Source organism: Acanthaster planci, linkage group LG21 (genome assembly GCF_054643075.1).
Source record: "Acanthaster planci isolate LZ-2023a linkage group LG21, COTS_SCS, whole genome shotgun sequence".
NCBI classification, from domain to species: domain Eukaryota; kingdom Metazoa; phylum Echinodermata; class Asteroidea; order Valvatida; family Acanthasteridae; genus Acanthaster; species Acanthaster planci.
The window spans coordinates 8,410,997-8,431,794 of NC_141797.1; the positions used below are offsets into that span (position 1 = coordinate 8,410,997).

Consider the following 20,798-nt stretch of genomic DNA (forward strand, 5'->3'; position numbering starts at 1 on the left):
TTGTGAACAGGCTGTTAAAAACACTTTGCATCAGAAGCACTTTACTGTCAATTGCATAATCTTTTGTAATTGTATCAAATTGTTCGAATGAATACAGTTGGTTATTTTTTAGCAATTAACATCTGGGTCCTAAATTTAAATCAACAACAACGATAAAATAAAAATAAAATGAAAGGAGTATGTATAACAAAAATATGAACAAAACGTATAAAAACATAACGCGCGAAAGTTGTCGACCTTTTCCAAACGCGCATATTTGGTCAACAAATTCGCGCGTTGTGATTGGCCAACATGTTGTAAACTCTTGGTGGCGCGCTATTGTGAAACAGCTGTATTAATGGACAGAAACTAATGCGTGTCAAATCGAAATATTCAGAGAGAACATAAGCCCGTAGAGCGTTTTAGTGGTGTACAGGTAGTTGACAGTAAAAAGCATTTCTTGTTGTGCTTGGCTTAATAATTCAGGAATACGTGTTCCCGAGATCAATTCTGTTCCGTCAGATTTGGTGATATTTCAAGATTTTATATTCAAGTAAATCGGTGACCTAATCATAAACTTAGTGGGAAAATTCGAGATTAATGGTCTCTACAGCCTTCAGAACAGCCTCCGTGGGAAACTGAGAAAAGGGATTTTGGAATGCCTCCAACAGCTCTTGAGGGCGCGATGCACGTTTCTTGTTTACCTCGCCGCTGTCGTCTTCTTCCAAGATGGCGGTGTTTTAATGACTACGAGTCTGCCGTTGCGGAGGGTTACCGCCGTCAGGGTGTGTAAGAACTTCAGATAAGGCCTCTGGGCCGCTTTCTACAGTGTGGACAATATTGTCCATTATGTCTGCGAGAAACTGTCACTCCAGGTTAGACACCCTGAACGTGTACCACTCGCCCTCGGCGATTCTCTGCCTTCCTTTGTAATGCTGCCCCGCCTTGTACATCCACTGAATGCTAGCTGCCGTTGTCATCCTCCACGAACTTGTGTCAGGAAACCTGACGTGTAAACTGGTGACTCCTTATCAAAGTCCAGAGACATGCATGGTTCGAACGTGGGATACCCGCATCCAACCTCTACCAGATAAAGGTCGCCAGGTAGGACCAGACTCTTAACCGCTGTTACCAGGTGATTGTTTGGCCCTCCAGATATACTGCCACCCACGAGGTATACCTCGAATCCCAGCGCCTCCAAGAGTGTCTTCATGAAGTGATTCAATGCTCGCCTTGATCTCGGGGAAGGTAAGCGCTCGCCTCTCCGGCTTGGGCGTGGCAATCGCCGACAGGGCTCTAGAAGGGAATCTTGCTTAGGAAAGTGGCGATGATTTCACGGGACGGAAGCCGACTCGGTCTTTCGCCAGCGTGTCCAGCAGGGTGGACAGCTGTTGGCCGCCCTGTAGGAAATTCCTGGCTTCACTGAGACTGAGTGGGATTTATAACTGTGTCTGCCTTTTCCATCACCTAAAATATAGTAACGAAAAGAAAAGGTTATTATTCACCCAATTATTTACCCACTGTATTATTATTTACTTGATTAAAAGTCGCGGAACGGGTTAACACAACCTTTGTAAACATATTGAAAGTGCGCAATGACTCAATACTGACACAGCCACCAAAGCATCCGAGCTCTAAGTGAGCCTTTTCGAAGTATGGCAGACAATATAGGAGGGCGCTCTTTGAAGTAGCTTATTTCGGAGTAAATACTGTAGCTGGTGTGTTCAATTAGCTTCCCTGAATACACTAGTGGCACACGCTAGGGAAGCCTCGAAATGAGGCTAATCGAACGCTGCAGTGCATTCACCAAGGCATCCCGGGAAAAAAGGTCAAGTTCCCGCCGCGTTCCATCATGTCCATGCTCGAATAGTCCATCCGTGACGTCATTGCACTCAGGTAGAAATAAAAAGAAAGTGATAAAAAGAATATGGGCGATACGCAATCCGATTCGAAGGTGACTTCGCCACAAAGGCTGTCACGGCAGGCTGTCATTGGACAATCGCAGAAGTTGCGCGTTAACTTCCGGTTCCATGGCTCCATGTACATGTAAACGGCGATCAATGCATGTAACCCTTCGTGCAGTGCACGTGTGCAGTGGGCGTGCTTTAAACTGAAGTGACGTCACACTTACGAGCCGGATAGTGTGCCTCCAGGAGTTTGCAACGCGTAGGCTAATCACAACGCTCGAGATCTGTGGACCCTTTCCAAACGCGACAGATTTCGCGCTTTGTGACTGGCCAACGCGTTTCAAACTCTTGAAGGTACGCTTTTGTAAAACGCCCGTATTGGTCCGTCACCTCTAGCTTTACGATGATCTCCATGAATAGGACCAGTACGTGAACAGTGTACCCGAACAACACGCTACTTTAACAAAGGTCAATGCTGTGCCTTAAAATGGGTAGTGTTTGGGGGGTGTATTCGGATTAATAAAGGATCTGCCTTGTCGTGGAGGCCTCACTATATGCGAGTTTGGATTGCTTTTATTAAAACAATCGGCATAGGCGAGTTTTAATGGTTACGACTTCTCGTTATTCCTTCAGCATAATCGCGGACGGCATGGCTGAGCCGGTGGCATGTTGAGAAGGCAAGTATGAATAAAGGAGAAATCAACAGAGAATGCTGTTAGTTCATAATACAGAAACGTCCCGTACAATCTCTATTCTTAAATGATGAAGGGAAAAAAAAATCATTCTTTGTGCCTCTTGTTGCAGGCCAGTAAATGGGCCCCAAACCTGCACGCGGACCGTATCACGGTTTGTACGCTGTGCTAATGGAGCATTTTGTGGCCCGTCGACTGGATGGTTTCCAAAGGAGGGAAATGGAATCTTCCAGCAGGACTGCCAGCCTGTATTTCTGAAAGTATCAGACATAACAGGGCCCTCCAAGTCCCTTCATTTGCAATGGGGGGTAAGCATCAGTTTTCGAAACGGCCTTGGGTCTCATGACGGTTTTGGGTTCTCTCGAGAGAAATATCTTCAAAAGGTAAGCCAGCAAAAATTGAAAAGAAAATGGAATGATAAAGAAGTGAACTTAAATTTCCTATTTGTCTGGAACACCTGCGAAACCTGTATTTTTGGATTTTTTGGGAAGTGCGGTAATTACACGCTGTTTTCTATGGTAGCTTATTTACTGGTTGGCAAAGTTAACTTTTACCTCCAAAGTACTCAATCAAGTAACACGCTATGAGTATACCCTTTACATGCGAAGAAGAAACGTCATGCATATAAGGTCATTCAAAAAAAAAAAAAAAAACCTACATGGTTGTACAGGTGAATGTCACGCCTGGTAGGACTGGTGGACAAGTCTAAGTACCACAATGCCTAAACCCCGTGAGGTTTAATAGTAAATCCATATTCAAAAAAGTCATTGGAGCATGATCACATAATAAAATAACGATTCCAACCTGGACGTGCACGATTTGTACTTTCCCTCTCATATGCACACTCTCATACAAGACAGGTCATGATAAACAAATTTAAGGCTTATGCACCACGGGTCCTTCGGCTAACGACAAGGCTGGATTTCACCCAGCTGCGGGGTCACGTGCCAGCCCTCAAGGAATCCTTTAAATCTGTACAATTCCAAGTAAAACACACTCGGCCCTTTTATTACGGTACATCGACAAACCCCTATTATAAGCCGTGTCCGAATTACTTGGCTACGGCCTACTATTACGCACGAGACAATGGTCATGGCTGGAGCCAGTTCCAATAGAGTCGTGTGTAATTTCAAGCCGCAGCTGAGTGATTCAATCATACAACAACGTGGCTTTGCCCTTAATAGATCTAACGTGTAGTACTATGACCATCGGTGCTGTCTAGAATTGTTAAGTCTTCAGGTATATATCCTTTTAATAAAACCGATATTCTTACAAAGAAATCTTTCCATGGCATTTACCAAATATCCTAATTACATAATCTATTTAGTTTTAAGGGATCAGAAATAAACAAGGGGCGACTGTCACGAAATGGTGGATGACACGAAGCCTTCATATGACTTGATACTGTACGGCTGGCGCAACTACCAGGCAAGCGTCGCTTACAACGCCGGCCGCTCTGTCACCTCACCTTACTAAAAATAAAACTGAGTATGTACAAATATGAACCAAATGGAACTGAAAGGAAACGGGAGTCTTTTCATTTGAAGCGAAAATCTGTAGCTACCATCGAATATGAAACAAGATATTTCTGGGGGGGAAATCAACAAAGTCAGAGAAAAAGGCACTACACGTATAATGCACTCCATCCACGAATTGCCTATTCATTTAATGTGGCACATTAATGAGTCTTCAAGGTTATGAAGATGGCGCCACCATCTGGAAGAAGATTATCAACCCGTAGAACGTCAAAAACGGCGTAGTTGACTGTTTAAGAGGGTTTCTAATAATGTGCTTCAGTGATAATAATGTCAGAACTGCGATTTCTGTGTCTAGTATCAAGTGGCTTTTGATCTGTCAGATTTTTTAAGAAAAAGAATGTATTGTTAACTCAAAAGGCTAATCAACACATTTCTGAATAGGGTAACGTCACATGACCGGTTGCAGCATATGTACCACATCGTGAGCAGGGCTGGGTCTGACCTACTGCCACCTCGAAGTATTAAAATTATACACGAGCCTGTGAAAGTGGATTCAACCACTTCCAATGGAATCACCTGTAATTTGAAGCCGTAGACACTATAAAACCTGAACAATACCAGTATCGTTTATTAATGTTGCTCGAAAGGTATGTGAATAAGTACCAGCAATTATTTATCATTCCCTTAAGGTTTGTGTGCGACAGGATTTTGGCCCCGAATCTGTTATCTTATTGAAGTATAAAAAAACACATAATTATGAGAAAGAAATTTGAATCGATTGAAAGGTATAAAATACTTATACATATCAACTACTTTTCTTTAGAAGCTTGCCTGACCGAAAAATTCCCCATAGAACCAAACATTCAAATAACATAGTCAGGTCAAATAATTATCCGATAACTTGGTGTAATTAAGTCCACCCGACACCAATTTACTTTAACCACCAACTCTCTCATTATTACCCTCTCTTCCAATCTCATGCAGAAAAGAACAGTTTTAAAACATAAAAAAATTATACTAAAAAGTATATGCCAATTAACGTTTAGCATAAACAAGAAGCGCCTATATTTAATACAGTAATTAAGTTGCTTATGCTGAAATACGTTCAACGAATGAAACATGCTAGCAGAGAGTCACAATGAAAAAAAATCGTTGCTGCACTTGCCTTTACTGAAAGCTTTATTTGCATGATTCAACAGGAGAAGTGAGAGACTTTCGGAGTCAAGTCGTTTCTCAAACTTGACACAAACAGACACGAGTGATTGTTGGGATATGGCGATATTGTTAAGATGGATTTCATAATATTTTAGTGAATCAGTAACCTAACTTATAGGCTTAGCAGTCAAATTTGAGATCAATGGTGTCCATAGCCTTCAGAACAGCCTCAGTGGGTAACTGTGGAAAGTGATCGTGGATCGCTTCCAACAGCTCTTGAGGGCGCGTTGCGCACTTCTTGTTTATCTTGCCGCTACCGTCTTCCTCCAAGATGATGGTGTCTTTGATGGCAATAAGCCTGCCGTTGCGGAAGTCCACCACCCTTAGAGTGCGTAAGAAAGGCGACAGGGCCTCCGGGCCGCTCTCCACAGTGTGGATATTTTCCATGCTGTCTGCAAAAAACTCGATATCGTGGAACACCAGGTCGGACACCATGAACGTGAACCACTCGCCCTCGGTTGCCCCTGATTCGCTTTCCTTGTAGTGTCGCCCTGCCCTGAGCATCCACTGGATGCTGCCGTTGTCACCCTTCACGAACTTGTGCGTCAGGAAACCGGACGTGTAGACTGGTGACTCCTTATCAAAGTCCAGAGGTATGGGCAAAAATGTGGGATACCCAATGCCAACATCCACCAGATGGAGGTCGCCAGGTCGGACCAGACTCTTCACCACAGTTGCCAGGTGATTGTTCGGCTTCCCGAAGGTTCTGAAGCCGACGTGGTATACCTCGAATCCTAGCGTTTCCAGAAGGGCCTTCATGAAGTGATTGATCTCAAAGCACAAGCCGCCCACGCGGGCCATCATGTTGGCCTTGACCTCGGTGAAGGTCAGTGCCCGCCTCTCTGGCCTGGGCGTGGCGATCGCCGTCAGGCTCTGGAAGGGAATCGTTCCAAGGAAGGCAGTGATGAGGTCACGCAGGAAGCCGACTCGGTCTTTCGCCAGGTGTTCCAGCGGAGCCGTCAGCTGTAGTACGCCCTCCAGGAAATCCGTTGCTTCGGTTTGACTGAGGCTATCTGATGATGACATCGTTTCTGGTGCTAAATTGAAATAAGAATTAAGGAACTTACGTTTGATTTTCGGAAAACTCAGGAGATTGTTGGTATTGATACTGAAGTAGTCAGTCACCATAAGTACTTGGTTATGTATGAATTAAGGTAATCGCTTGAATTGGAGTATCAATACGCAAACGTAATGTGCGAAGGCTAATTTTACTTCCGAAGAAAACTTAAAGTATTTAACGTTGATCGGGATACTTCAATGTTTTATCGAAGTACCATTCAGTCTGTCTTTGCATTTTGTTGTGTAGCATGGTTAGGTGGCCTTACGGCGCAGAATCTTTGGAAAATAGACAGAATTATTAGATCTGCGGGAAAATTATTGTGATAATATTTTGGATTTAAGTCAGTCTACGAGGCAGCAAAGTTAGCAAAACTAGGAACATTATTGCTTGATGACACAGACCCACGCTGACCACTCTTAAACTTTACCAAGTCAGGAAGTTTATATCTGCTCAACTAAAACTGAAAAAAGCCTTTCTTTCGCTTTTCCTTCGTACCTTGTGCTATTTCGTGTTTTAATAACAATGTTACTAGATACTGTGGCCTGTTTTATGATGTCAGTTAAAAATTTCTTCATTTTCATATTTTCTGTCTTTAAGTTGTAAATTAGGTGAATTTTATAAAAAAAGTTATAACAATGAAATGCAAACCGAGAAATAAAGTTCAATGAAGTTCATGCTAGCATGACAAATAAATGATTGTATTAAATTGAACCAACTTGAATTAGGTAATCAATTCATTGAAATCAGCAACATGAACCTGGTGCACTATTTGGTATCATTTCCCTAGAAAAAGGAATCCTCCAAAGAAACAAATCAAGAAAACACAGCGAGAGTGCCCGGCAAGCTCATATAGGCCCAATTAACAAAAATAGAAGACTCTCGAGATGAGTATGATGCTGCCATCACCTCTAACCGCCAATTTTAGCGAGGTCCCTCCACCAACAATTTTGGCTCGCACATTGGTCCTCGAGTAGCCAAGTTACTGTTACTTCCGGTTTTTCACTTTGTGACGAAAACATGGAGATTTCTTCTATATCCGACACCTCACTGACCTGACCTGTATATTGCAATTAGAAGGGCCCGCAAATCCCAAGTTGGAAATAACAGATCAATCGCTAATTATTTATGAAATATTCAGCTCTTGTTATTATGCAGGAAACTCAGGCGATTGGAACAAAACATGTCATCCAGTCAAGCCTTACCGTGACCTCGACAGTGAAGATGGCGAAATTCCAAAGGCTGCATGTCCATTGAGGGCGTCATTTAGTTTGAGTTGAAAGTTCAAGTTGAAGGGCACAGTTCACTTATCCAAGCCCCATTGAAAACAGTGTAAAATCGGCACTGGTCATGGCCTAACTAAAATGAATACCAACACCCCTGAGGTCTTTGAATTACAAATTGAACTATTGTCTGGTCCCCTATCTTTTAAAATCTTTTCAGGTTTTTTGTGGGTGATCCAATTACTTTTTTAATTATTCCCACAAAACCAAATCACCACCCGAAAAGTAGATTTTCAGACGTCTGCTTCCAGCATTTTGCAACTGGCAAACCTTTCTCGGGCACAGGGGACCATTTGTCAACCGTATTTTTAGCCATTCTGCTCTCACATTCTGTAAGTCGGCAACGATTTACACAATCTCACCATTTTGAGGGCCATACAATCTCCTTTTCAAAAGAGGGGGCACTTCTAATGCTAATGGTTGGCCAACAAACTTTCACTTGAATTAGTACACTGCACCTGACTGAAACCTGTTTGTGAGGTTGGTGGCCCCACATGAATGCCCCCCCCCGTTTTTCTTTTGGCTGCATATAGAGGTAGGCTATATCTGCGACGCGAGAGACCAAAATTGTGTTTCAGTGCCTTCACATGAAAAATACCGGCATCGGTAGGTCAAAGCGTGGGTTTGTTTGTGTTAACTGTTTTGTTTTGTCTTGGGGGTTATACATGGTACACATCGTGTGCTTGTACAGTTTTACCCTCCCTTCCTCTCTGAAACATAAACAAAATGACCACTTGCATGGTAACCTCTTTATAAGTAATGATACTGTACTTTGAGCACGTAGGAGATCTTAGGTCTTGCATCACGGTGACAGGTTCAGTTGGCAAGGCGATGACCTGCAAGTACCCTCGACTCAATATGCGATACCAAAATATCTGACACAGCTGCCAAAATATCTGACAGAACAAAAAGTGTTGGGAAGCATGGTACTTGATGAATAAATCAGGAAACCCGTTAGTTCAACTGTAAGATGAAATAACGAGTAGAGGGTGCTGTTGCTGCCTGCCAGATGTAGATTTTTTTCACTCCGTCGTCTCGTTTTTTAATCAAGTTATATTGTCGCCTATTTTTAACATCGCCGTTTTATCTTCTAATATTTGTCTAGTGTTTTTTATCTCGTTTTCTCTTGTCTCTGCGTTTGGTTGTAGTCTGTGCTACTTGAACCGTGAACTTTGCTGTTTTTATTGTCCTGACCTGTACAAGTTAAGGGCCGCCATGACGGTTTATTCACCCGAACTGGATTTAGGTTCTGTAAGTCCTTCATTTTGACCTCCTGCTACTGCTCTGCAGTCCTCTCAACGAACTCGTGTTCAGCGTGGCTGACGAGGGTATAATCGAGCCGTCGTTGTGATAGTACTGTTGGTGGTGCATTGTCTCTATTGTATTAATCTATATGGACACCTTAGCCAACTTAAATTAGGACATGATTATGGGATCGATGTTACCTGTCATTAATCAACATGTGGCCATTTTAGGGTGTTCTTTGAATCAACCTGATGCAACTCTTGTGTTGTGCAGTAGCCTACCCAAGCTTCAAGAAGTGGTGCCTTCAGGGTTTTGCCCTACTATAGCTATATAGGAAGGCGGTGTTAAAATGGACAAAGCACGGCACTTTCTCTCTGTCTTGTTCCCAATTTCGACTCCCCTTTTCAGATAACTACATTTATGGACAATCATATCAACCCTGGTCCAGCCCTTCGTACCTTGGCTGAAACTCCCCAGAAATCTACTGAAAAGTGTTTAGGCCCCATCAGTTCCTTATTCTTGTGATCAACTTGTAGCCTGCCGTGGGAGTAAGCATTTCCTTCTACTGGATATTTTTACAATTCTCAAGGGGAACAGCGTCCTGCGATACAGGGGGAAGGGATCTGGACGCCGAGTAACGCAGTGTGCTTATACAGAACATCCCCTGCCAATTCCTGTTGTGCAGTTTACGAGGCGACGCGAAAGCTTTTGCTGTACGTTATTGGCCTTTGTCGTCATAGTGAGAGTTCCTCGTCAGTACTCGTCGAGCAATGCACCATTGACCTTGTCTACCAGCTGTGATGCTATTCATGTTCGGTCCCTTGTTAACAAGTTCAGTGAGTTGGAAACCTCTCTCGTGTGTCAATACAACTTTGTTCATCTGCTTGCGGTAACTGAGACTTGGTTTTCCACTGTTCAACCCTGCTAGTTCTTGCTAAGTATCATCTTTTCGCCTGTGTCACCGGGATCGTCAAAACCGAAATGGGGGTATTGTTGCAACTTATGTTCTCGACGATGTCAGCAGTAGAGAGGTCTTCAGAGGTCTGGTTCCAAGCCATCTCGATGTTTTGTGGTTGCGGTGATATTGATGTGTTTTGTATCCACCGCCTCAGTGCTAGTTCAAGAACGACCCTAATAAACATGCCATCAAAATGTGTGGATTTACCTTTTTGCGCTATTGTGTCATATAGCCCTAAAAAGTTTCTCTTTCAGGGATTACTGTGACTCTTTGGTTCGTACTTTTCGTCAGTGGATCACGAACATGGACTGGTCTTGTCTGTATCGTTCTTAAGACCCTAATTATGTTGATGATCAATTACAACAGCGTATTTGTATTCTATTTAAGCAACATTTCAAACTTGTCATGGTTGAACGGCGAAGTAATGATAAACCTTGGACGAGCAGTGAGATTAGAAGGGCATTACTGGAGCGTGAAGCAATTGCATTTCAGCGAAATGGTAATTACAAGCACTTACGACATAAGCTCCAAAGAATGATTCGAGTAGCTAAACAGAAGTTTTATCAACGCAAGACTGATCTTTCGAAGAAGACGGAGCCTGGCAAATGGCCCAGACAGACTTGTCCTGGTACTAACTTTTTAAATTGTGATAAACCTCCTGTTGCAATCTCTATTGATCTTAATGCACTTTGTGGGGATATGTTCCGGTTTACCTACTCTTTATTTGAATACACCTTACTTACCTCCTGCATCTCCTCCACCACAGCCTTAACGCCACCAAGTTTACAAACGGTTGTTGAAATCACATACGCTTCAGTAAAAAAGTCGGTTCAGCCAATGACTGCCTAATTTGACTTTTGAAAGAATTTGCTTATGAGATTTCTTTTCCCTTGACTCATATTTTTAACACTTGCCTTGGTTCGGGTTTGTTTCTTTCCGTCAGGAAGAAGGCATCTGTTTGTGCCATTCCGAAGGTTACTCCTGTTAATAATTTGGATCAATTTCGCCCAATTTCAATTACTTACCTTTTTTCTCGAATTTTTGAAGGATTTTTAGCTGCATGATCCTTAAAGATATTGATTGGGAGTGTATTGACCCCCTACGGTTTGGCAGTTTGAAAGGATGTTCTACTGATCATTATCTTAGTTTTAAGCTTGATACCATCACAATGGTCTTGAGAAATCTGCACAGTTTGTTAATTTTTGTTCAATCGACATTAGCAAGGCTGTCGATCGTGTGAATCACACTGTTTTTATCGATAAGCTTATTCACCTTGGTGTTGATCGATCAATTTTACCTGTATTTTGTAGGTTTTTTTACAAATCGACCACAAACTGTTCGTTACTGTGGAGCTTCATCGAGTAAAGTTAGTCTTACTTGTGGTATACCACACGTCCTATTATTTTCCTGTCATTTGGCAATGATGTTGCATGTACTTTAGACAACTGTTGGAAATATGCGGATGACCTTATAATTCTTGAGATCATTTCATGGAGAGAGCAATCCAGATTGGTGTCTAATTAACGATATGAAACCCAATCCTAGTAAGTGTAAATCAATGCAGATTTCCTTTCTTCGTCAGTCACCCCCTGTTCCAAGTTACCCATTAATGGAAGTCAATTTCAGATTGTCCCGTCGTTGAAACTCCTTGGTGTTACAATCAAAACGACCTCAGATGGGTTCAGCAGGTGCAGTGCATCATCACGAATGCCTCCAGACGGCTTTTTATCTTGAGTAGACTTTAGGAAAATTGGAGTCGCTGTTCAGGATTTGGTTTCCATTTATAAAATGTATATTTTCCCTATCCTAGAGATAGGGGCAGCTGTCTGGTCATCTGGTAATTCCAAGGCTCAGTCCCTTATAGTATTGAACGTGTGCATAAACGAGCACTCCGCCTAATAGCTCATCCTATTCTGTTGCCCAATGCTGATCTTCTGAATAATTACACAGTCCCGATTCTTGCAGCTATAGACGCAATCTACTCATTATGGATTAGGGAAGTCTTTATTAGAATCTGGAAGACACTGTTCGTTTCTGCCCCCAACTCGTCAAAATATTTCTGGTCGCCAACTTAAGAAATCCCAACTGCTCGAGATTCCCCTATTCAAGGACTCTGCCATATAAGTAATTTCCGATTCTTTTTATGGCTATGTTACTAAATGCTGGTACTTGTCTATAACTTTTTTTTATTGGTGTGTGGTTTTTTGTTTGGTGTTTGTCTACCTTGCCAATATTTTGTCTATTATAATTTCAGTCCGTCTTATATATATTTACAATATTCACTGTTTTGCTTTTTGGCTGTAATCTTCATTTGACTACATTCCTTTTGTATTGTAAATCAGACATTGTTAGTCATTGGACTTGATATGTAGAGCCGCTGTCGTTCTTTCATACTTCGGAAAGATCCCTCCTTGGAACTATTGCTCCCCGCTGGTACCCTTGGACACTCTTACAAGCAAATAACAACAGCAAAAACAAAAGCAATAACCTTATCCACAAACATTACAGCAGCAGCAACAACACCACAAACAACAACAACAGCAACAAACAACAACCACAACAACAGCAACACTAACCACCACAGCAATAAAATCAGCAGTGCTTAGATGATTTTTACCAGGGCGTTTGAATATTGGCTCTCGGTTACATGCCAATTGTCGCAAGGCCGTTAAAAACACTTCACATCACAAGTACTTTACTGTGAGCTACACAATCTTTTGTAACTAAAATATTGAACTATACTTAAATGTTTAACTTAACGAATTTGGTCCCTTTTCAAGATAAGTGTTCATAATGAAAATAATATTCTCATGGAAGTCTTGGGTTCCACGTGAGTTTTATCTACCCCAATGCGTGTACACGAGAAATAATTAAATGTGCGTACATGAAGGTATTAGATGAAGTAAATAAGGGTGCTCCTCGGGTGGTCCCATGCTGGTTCACGGACGATCGACCACAGACAAGCGCAACACAGTGAAGCCACGATGGGAGAGCTCCTGATTATAAAATAGGGCCAGTGATGCGCGATGCGTACCTCCCCCGCAGTGTTTACTTACCTTGCTGCATGGTTACCTTCATAACTATCTCATGAAATATTGAATCTGCTGGCATTACCGATGCCCAAGTCGGTCATGTCCCGCACAGTAGCGTAAACTAAGACAAAGTCGGTGATTTAGGAGCTCCTACGTTATATTATTATAATATCGCATTGTAATGGAGGTTGGTGGTAAAAGAATTTGTGTATACTAAATCACCAACTTCTACGATGATGCTGGAGACTTTGTATTGCTCTACAACGGGTCACTTCAGGTGGCATGCCTTTCATGCAGGCCTGCTTTGGACCACAGTGAATTCAACTTAACAGACTTCGTGAGAGGATGTGTGCAAGTAAATGAATGCCCCCGTGATCTGGAGGAGGGGGCTAACCAAGGGTTGGAAGAGGGAGGAGGGGTATATCAACTATAGTTACCATGACAACAACGAAAGAGAACAGTCACAACACCAACAAACCCGTCATTTGTCTGCCTCGTCACCACAGCAAATGATAACAAGCTTTATTCCGCAGCGTTAATGGATTTTCCCACAGGTCACGAGGCGCTGCTGTTTCGGTTTTGAGATTTTTTTCCATCTATCGCTTTCAATGGAGCCGATCAACCGTAGTTTGGTAAACTTCATGTGGTGGTTCATTTAACTTCCCCCCCTAGGGTCTTTGAAGCTTTATATTGAAATTGAGGATTGGAAAGTTATGCGAAAGTTCTGTTTAGAGAGTGGAATAAAAAATACCAAGCTACGGATACATAATGCTGCCATTCAAGTTCACCGAGACGTTACTTAGCCTCTTGCTGGAATGACGACGTAGACGGCGTACCAGTGCGCTTCACAACAGTAAACCTGAGCGGTCTTGAACCAGCAGAAAATTACACTGGCAGTGGCAAATTTATTGTATTACAAAAGTAATTGGTAACTTGCACCAATCCTAAATGCCAGTCTCTTTATGTTGACAACGTAAACGCTGAATAGCATTTGTCGTTTAGGCTATGGCGTCACCTCCCACAAGCATCCACCAGGCCTGGTGCACATGCCGTGTTAGCTGGATTATGTGTCTCTCTGTAAGCCGTTCAGTTCGTTGATGCTGCAGCAAAGTGCTTTTTATTTGCACTTCGTTTTCTTGGTTCCCCCCTTTAAGGTTGGTTATGTGATTTGCGCGAGACGATGAGTTATTGGGTAGCCATTGAGGGTCATGTCGATGCGATAAGGCTGCCTCTGAATGGTGTGGCGACGGCTTGCAATAGCGCAGGCAAGCACGAAAGCCACTTGCTATTGCAATCAGTTAATCTAGTTCCCGCTCTCGGGTAAAAGGCCTGGCTCCTAAATGGATGAGACCAAATATTTTCAATAATTGTCGTTAAATTGCAACTTTGGGGAAGTTACACTTTGAGCAATGACTCGAGACCGTCAGCTCCACTTCACAAACGGGCCATAGGGGTACACATGATTTTCTGGCCACCGCTGATTCCAACATATGATAGGTATTGCAAAATATGCACCCAAGTTAACCTACTAGAATTATCTTAACAAAGACTTAAACAAAAAGCAGTGGTCTAAAAGCATCTTTCGTATAATTTATGCAAGCTCAACTTCTTTGCGTTCAAGGGCGATGGAACGTGCTTTACCGGCTATGATTCCAATATCCATCCCTGATATAACATGATGTATATATTGTCAGGCAGACAGTTTAGTTCCCACAGCAAGCTTTTATAAAGCGATGCTTGACAACCAATTTCTATGGAACTGTCCTTGAAATGGAAGTTACATTTGGCCAAAATAAGAGTGTACTAAACATTACCACAGAGAGTAAACAGTGGCGTCACTCACGGCAACACCAGTGGCGCCAAACGGCGCATACATGGGCTGGTCCAGACCGGCCGGCGGAATATGCGAAAGTACTTTATCTCAGGCAGCCTTGTTGGGCGCGAACGACGCAAGAGGTGGCTATAATGAACTTGGGTGGCGGTTGCTACTGTCGCTCAGTTGTAGCAACGGCGTCACATGCGACGGAGCAGCCGAAAACGCGTCAAGTAAGTACCGACGCATATGTACAGATCGGTTGCTTTAGATGTTTGTCGGTTTTTTCCTAATAATTAAACAGACAGCCCAAAAAACACCCTCAAACAAACTCCTTGAAATAACCATCACCAGGAAGATGTCTGTCCCCTCAAAACCGCGATTGGTTGGACCCATGTCCTCAGGTTTTTTTTACCAATTTGGTTTTACTGTTAACCTTTCAGAACAATTCCCTTTAGCAATTTCTCTATCTTTCTATGCGTACAGGATCTTTTACCACGGATCAGCAAACGTCACACCCCAAAGCAGAAACATGAATCCTCTCGTCACGTTCACAATTTTCACAATTCTTCTCAGCTGCTTCGGTAAGTACCTCTATCGTCCACCTGAGATAACCACAAGTACACGAGAGACGTCTATTAGACCAAAACATCAATCGTCGATGGCGATCGAAAGTTAAAACGCCTAAATTTAAAAGAAGAAAATGTGATCTACGCTTCAATTTACTCTGCTTGTCAATCCCCGGCACTTTGTTGTCCATCATACAGTTTGGAGGAGAAAACTTGAATAATTTATTCCGCCCCTTCTGATTAATTCCACTAGGGGCACGGGAAGCATGCTGTTTTGATTTTCGTACATTTTGTGGAGGATTATTTATTCATGCACCACTGTCATCCTAACCCTAGTTACAGAACCTTATCACTGCAATTCACACTAGGGTGAGCCGGAAGAGAGCGGTAATGAAGAGGCCATTAAATGCGATTTGCATTTGAGTGGCAGCAGACAATTTGAGGAAATGTGCGATTGATCAGGGAACCCGTGTTTCCCAAAATACCCCACCTTCAACCCAGACAAAAACACCGGAACAATTTAAGTTCCCTCAGGGCAACGCCCACGGAAAGACGTTTTGGACCACTTTCCCACAATGCACTGCGAAAAGGCTTCCCCGTGGCAATCTGTAGGGGGCGCACGTACGGCATTGTGAATCGCCCGTATTCCCTGCGTCGGAGATCCGACAGCAGTGGTAGTCAGCCAGTAGGGGATTGAAAAGCCAGTCCCTCTCACTTTGACACAGTCACGGCAGACACATAGCATTTTAAAACACTGCTGAAACAAATGACACACTGCAGGTCCATAACCGTGAACTAACCCCAACAGGGACAACGGGTTAGCACGTCAGCGGCAAACCACTACTTAATTGTGTTCATAGGGCTTGGGTATTCATGGTCACTTCCGCTCTCCAAGCCCGGCCAAACGCAAATTTATCACCTTTCATGAGTAGCATATACGCCTAATATTTCAAGGTTTGAAAATGCTAACAGTGAGGGCTGTTTCGTGGCAGTGCTAGTGGTTGTATGTATGGTTTGCGCGCTCGTAGAGGTTTCCATCGCACCTTATCCCTAAAAGAACCGGGGACAGGATCCGCCCCTCAGCACTTTCTCCTCGTATCACCACAGCGCATTTTTGACAGGACTTGAGCCTTTAGGAGTTTCTAGAGTAACTTGTTGCAATCATTTTGACACTAATTTTGTGAAAATTGCACTTGCCTTTATTGAGTAGTTGGTATTTTGCCGAGACGTGTCAGGCAAAATGTGTATTTTTTCGTTTTTTCCGGAGTCTGTAAGAGTCAAACCATGTTCTTATGTAGCAGAGCCGTAGCTATACCACCTTATCTACAATGTCAATTAACTTTCCGATTTTGAAGAAAACACAATTTTATTAATTGAATCTCTACAGCTGGACTGAACGCTCTCACCTGCCATTCATGCTACAGCGTACCTAACAGCGACTGCGCGGACCCATCCACGGGCAGTTACTCGGGCAACTACTCCACCACCTGCGGCAGCGACGACAACGCCTGTTCTGTGAGTAGATCTACGACTTGGATCGCCGTCCTTTCGCCGGCTGGCCATAAGGCATACTACCAAGGCAGTTTGCTTTTGCCACTAAATAGTAAAAAGTCTAAAAAAGAGATGGATAAAACGAATGCCTTGGCACTTTTTACAGAAGGAAGGGGAATATTATCGGCTGCCTACACTGTTGGAATTTTATTACCCATCAGTGGGGTACCCCCAGCGATGTAGCCAGGATTAGCAGGGGGGGCGATATGATATACATGTACATAATCGTGATCACACCAGGATGTACAAGTGTGTGTGGGGGGGCGATGATTTATTTAGGGGGGGCGTGCGCCCCAAGCCCCCCCCCCCAGTCACGCCGCTGAGTATACCCCCATGATTAACCCACGTTTGTTAACGTAGTCAGAGGACAGAAGACTGTATTCATGTGTCGACCATCTTGAATTGAAAGTTAACTTTTAAATGAGAGTAGAAATATATAAAGGCAACAAAACGAAATTTCAGCACAGCTTCGTGCAGACTGGTGCATAATTCAGAATAAGATAAAATTTGTGATGAATTAAATATAATTATTCTAAGACCCATTGAAACCAATGAAAATAAATTTTGGAACCCAAAATAGTCTGGCACCATCCCTTTTGGCGGATTATATTAAACATGATATGTTCAGGGTACAAAATTGCGAAATGGCGTCCCTGTGTATAAAGTCTACTGTAAGGTGAAGTGATAATGCAGAAGTTTTCCTTCTCAATCTCTTTTTACAGTGGTCTTGTTGCTTTAACGTACACAATGCTATATTGCTGTAAAATGACATGACTTTGTTTCTGAAATATTTGTGTGACAGTGTCAGGGCTGAAAGCTAGATAATCTTAAAAATACCCGGCGCCATTGTCTTAACTCGTGAATTATTGGGTCTTTCAAGTTCCTTGAGGACAATTTTGTTGGTTATTTTTCTTTCTTCTGGCTTTTGTTTATTTGTGATTGTTTTGTTAAAGTTTGGTTTCTCGTTGGTCGCAAGCTACGGCTTAGAATATATTCTCACCTTTATAAATTTACTATGCTATACCCACCACTGATACGAGCTTCACTTTGGTGCTTCGGGGACATTAGACTGTGCGATACGAGGCCAAAGTTTCAGACCCAAAAATAAAACGTTCGGATAGGGCCCACGAGACAGTTGGCGAAGCTGAGACCACGTCTGAACTACTTGGCTGTGACTTGAAACCCCACAGGACTGGGTGGGAGCTGGCCGGGGCCACCACCATAGACTCATGCGCAATTTCAGGCCACGGTCAAGTAAAATTCGGACACTGCCCAAGAGGGAGACGAATCATGGCGGTAGCTATACGCGATGACCTATTTTGATAGCGCAAGTCTCACATGCAGTCTGGATGCGTTGGCATCATTGTACAGTATACGCGTGCTCAGTCCGGAAACAAAGTTACCCAGGAAATCAAGCGCACTTAATTGTGGTGGAAGTATGGGGCATAGGGCACCCCCCCCTCTATAGCAGGGTTAATGACGGACCTGTGCCTATGTGTACGATGATTTCACATCTGCACCCCCACCTAAGGTTCGTTCGGCCTCCCATTCTCACAGCTATTAACCCTGGCTGTGGAGAGAGACAATCGGTCTTTATACTGATGACCCCACACGGTGAACTGTTTTTTTGCGTCGCTAGAAGACGAAAGCTTTGTGAGGGTGGAAATTTGCATTTCGGACAAAACTTCCTTTTAAATTTGCCCGACGTGTATTTTAACACTGTTTTCTCAGTGTATGCACCCAAAGGCTTGTGAAAAAAAAAACCACAAGCGAACAACTATTTCAAAGATGGATTTGGCAAAATCCAAAATTAATTTACATCTCCTCGGCGCAAATCCATCTTTGAAATAGTTGTTCTCGCTACCCGCTGTTACACGTGATTCGAACCAGCCAGCTGACACCGGCAATCTCGGTGGTCGAGTGGTTAAAACGTCTGCACTAGGAAGCAAGGGGTCGTGGGTTCGAGTTCCACCCGAGTACGCTTGTGGTTTTTGCACAAGCCTCCGGGGGCATACACTGAGAATACAGTGTTAAAATACACGTCTGGCAGGGCAAAATCCAAATTAACTTTTAAATCTTCCCGGCGCAAATTCATCTTTGAGATAAAACTCTTCCTTTCTCTAAATTATTCTTTCGTTTTTTCTTTCCTCCGATAAAAAACAGAAAATCGTGGGCAAGTTGGACGGGACAGTCACGATCACCACCCGCAGCTGCTCCTCCAGTTGTGACGAAAAATGCGTCTCCCTTGCTGAGAATGCTGAGAATTGTGAGTACTGCTGCACCACCGACAACTGCAACGGCGCAAGTGCGCTGACCTTTAGCCTGGCAACCGTGGCTGCCACCATCTTGGGCGCACTTGCGGCGCATGACGTGTAGATCTATTTGCATGTTCGGGTGTGCTGCGTGGGCACTGGGTGGGAGTGGTTTGTATGTGTGTGTGTATGCTGTGCTCCTTGACTGGTCAAAAAAGCTCCAGAGTTACAGCTTCACCTTTGAGACAAAATTATACGGAGACGGGGACTGAAACTGCACTCTCTGAAATCTGGGCTGATGAGCAGGGTATTTGATTGGTCTAGCGAGTCCCAGATTATCAGAAATAAGCGAAGTCTTGATCTTGTAACGGGAAAAGGAAAATGACACGTGACCAGCAGTCTGACGTGCCGTCTCCATTTGGTGAACGTTTCTGGTTGAATTCGTGTGCAGGCATTTTTGTAATAATGTTAGATGTGTGTTGGTTGACTAAAGTCTCTTATTATTAAAGGAGAAGCCATTAGATTGATTGCTAATGTAGGCCATTTTTTGTTCTTTCCTTTCGTTCAAGTGTGTTCCTCATTAAGCTCGTGTATTGTACGTCTTTTATCGGAGTTGTAATGAATCAAGAATTTTTTTGATTCGAGTCGGGTCATTTTAACTTAGTGACTCAAGTTAAGTCATTACGTTAAAAGGTCCCGTCAAGTCGGATGAAATATTTAGCTTGAGTCATTTCGAGTTACCAACATTTGAATAGAAACCTGTAAACAAAACCCATTACAAATGTTTTTGGCATCTTTTAAAGTTTACCTCTGGATCTAACATCTCATCACAACATGTTATTCTCGATGATCGTAAAAGTGACATGAACATTAAAAACCGGAACTGTGAGTCACTGCAAATATTTTTTTCGCAAAGAATTTTTGCCTCTTTGTTTTTGATCTTTTGTTTAACTTCCACTCGAGTCGGGTCTCGTCATAAGGGACCCGAGTCGAGTCATTAAATTTGTTGCTCAAGTTGGACGAGAGTTGAGTCTGAGTCGTTGCAATCGTGTCTTTTGTTTTCTTTTCAATGGGTGCGTTCGATTAGCCTCCCTGAACACACCAGTGTTACACTCAAGGGAAACCTCAAAATGAGGCTAATCGAACGCTGCAGTGTGTTTTCCAAGGCATTCTGGGAAAAAGGTCAAGTCCCCGCCACGTTCCATCATGTACGTCCATGCTCGAACAGTCCATCCGTGACGTCATTACACTCGGGCAGCCTCCAGAGACCCACTCGTAAGCTGGGGCAGTGGTGGCTGACACCAGGGCAGGCGCAAAGATCACGTGATGGCTAAACGAACGCTCTCTTGTGTAAGTTTGACTTACACGTTTAAGCTAATCTAACGCACATAATTCAGCAGGTTTATGTCTCCGCTCCTTGCCAGTGTTTCCACTCTGTGAAGAAACCTTCGAACCGACAATACAGGTGAACTGCACGTCCATACGTCCAGGATAAGACGACTTCAAAGAGATCTTAATCTGTCGTTGAAATTGTGTACCACCAGATATCCGAGTCACACTTCGGATAACTATAATCGACCATTTATGAACTGAATGTTGTGACGACACACAGCTTGAGATTTATTGGTGGTCTGATGCAGCCTTGCTCTATTCTTTATGCCTACTGCAAAGTGGATTTCTGTTTACTTTGAAGAGTCATGCCCTGGTGTGCGTTGTTCGTTCGAGTCTCTGGTGTTGTCTAACATAGAATTAATAAGAAGTCGGCTA

The 20,798-nt window shown here is 43.2% G+C and overlaps 2 protein-coding genes across 6 annotated transcripts; one reads left to right on the top strand and one right to left on the bottom strand.

Moving 5' to 3' along the window:
* Positions 1 to 677: 677 nt before the first annotated feature.
* On the top strand, positions 678 to 20,061 carry LOC110990895 (uncharacterized). Of its 5 annotated transcripts, none has more exons than XM_087131120.1 (6): positions 678 to 1,227; positions 2,520 to 2,563; positions 2,691 to 2,961; positions 15,146 to 15,243; positions 16,616 to 16,743; positions 18,943 to 20,061. In XM_087131120.1, exons 3-6 carry the CDS (start codon positions 2,921 to 2,923, stop codon positions 19,153 to 19,155), a joined length of 480 nt encoding a protein of 159 aa, XP_086987246.1. In that variant the 5' UTR covers positions 678 to 1,227; positions 2,520 to 2,563; positions 2,691 to 2,920; the 3' UTR covers positions 19,156 to 20,061. The 5 variants fall into 5 exon arrangements, with proteins under 5 accessions (XP_086987246.1, XP_086987248.1, XP_086987249.1 ...); XM_087131123.1 differs by having other exon boundaries at positions 680 to 1,227; positions 2,691 to 2,886; XM_087131121.1 differs by lacking the exon at positions 678 to 1,227 and adding an exon at positions 1,319 to 1,472.
* LOC110984053 (uncharacterized) lies at positions 5,392 to 6,297 on the bottom strand. Its single transcript, XM_087131444.1, has one exon. It carries the CDS (start codon positions 6,295 to 6,297, stop codon positions 5,392 to 5,394), a length of 906 nt encoding a protein of 301 aa, XP_086987570.1.
* Positions 20,062 to 20,798: the final 737 nt, after the last annotated feature.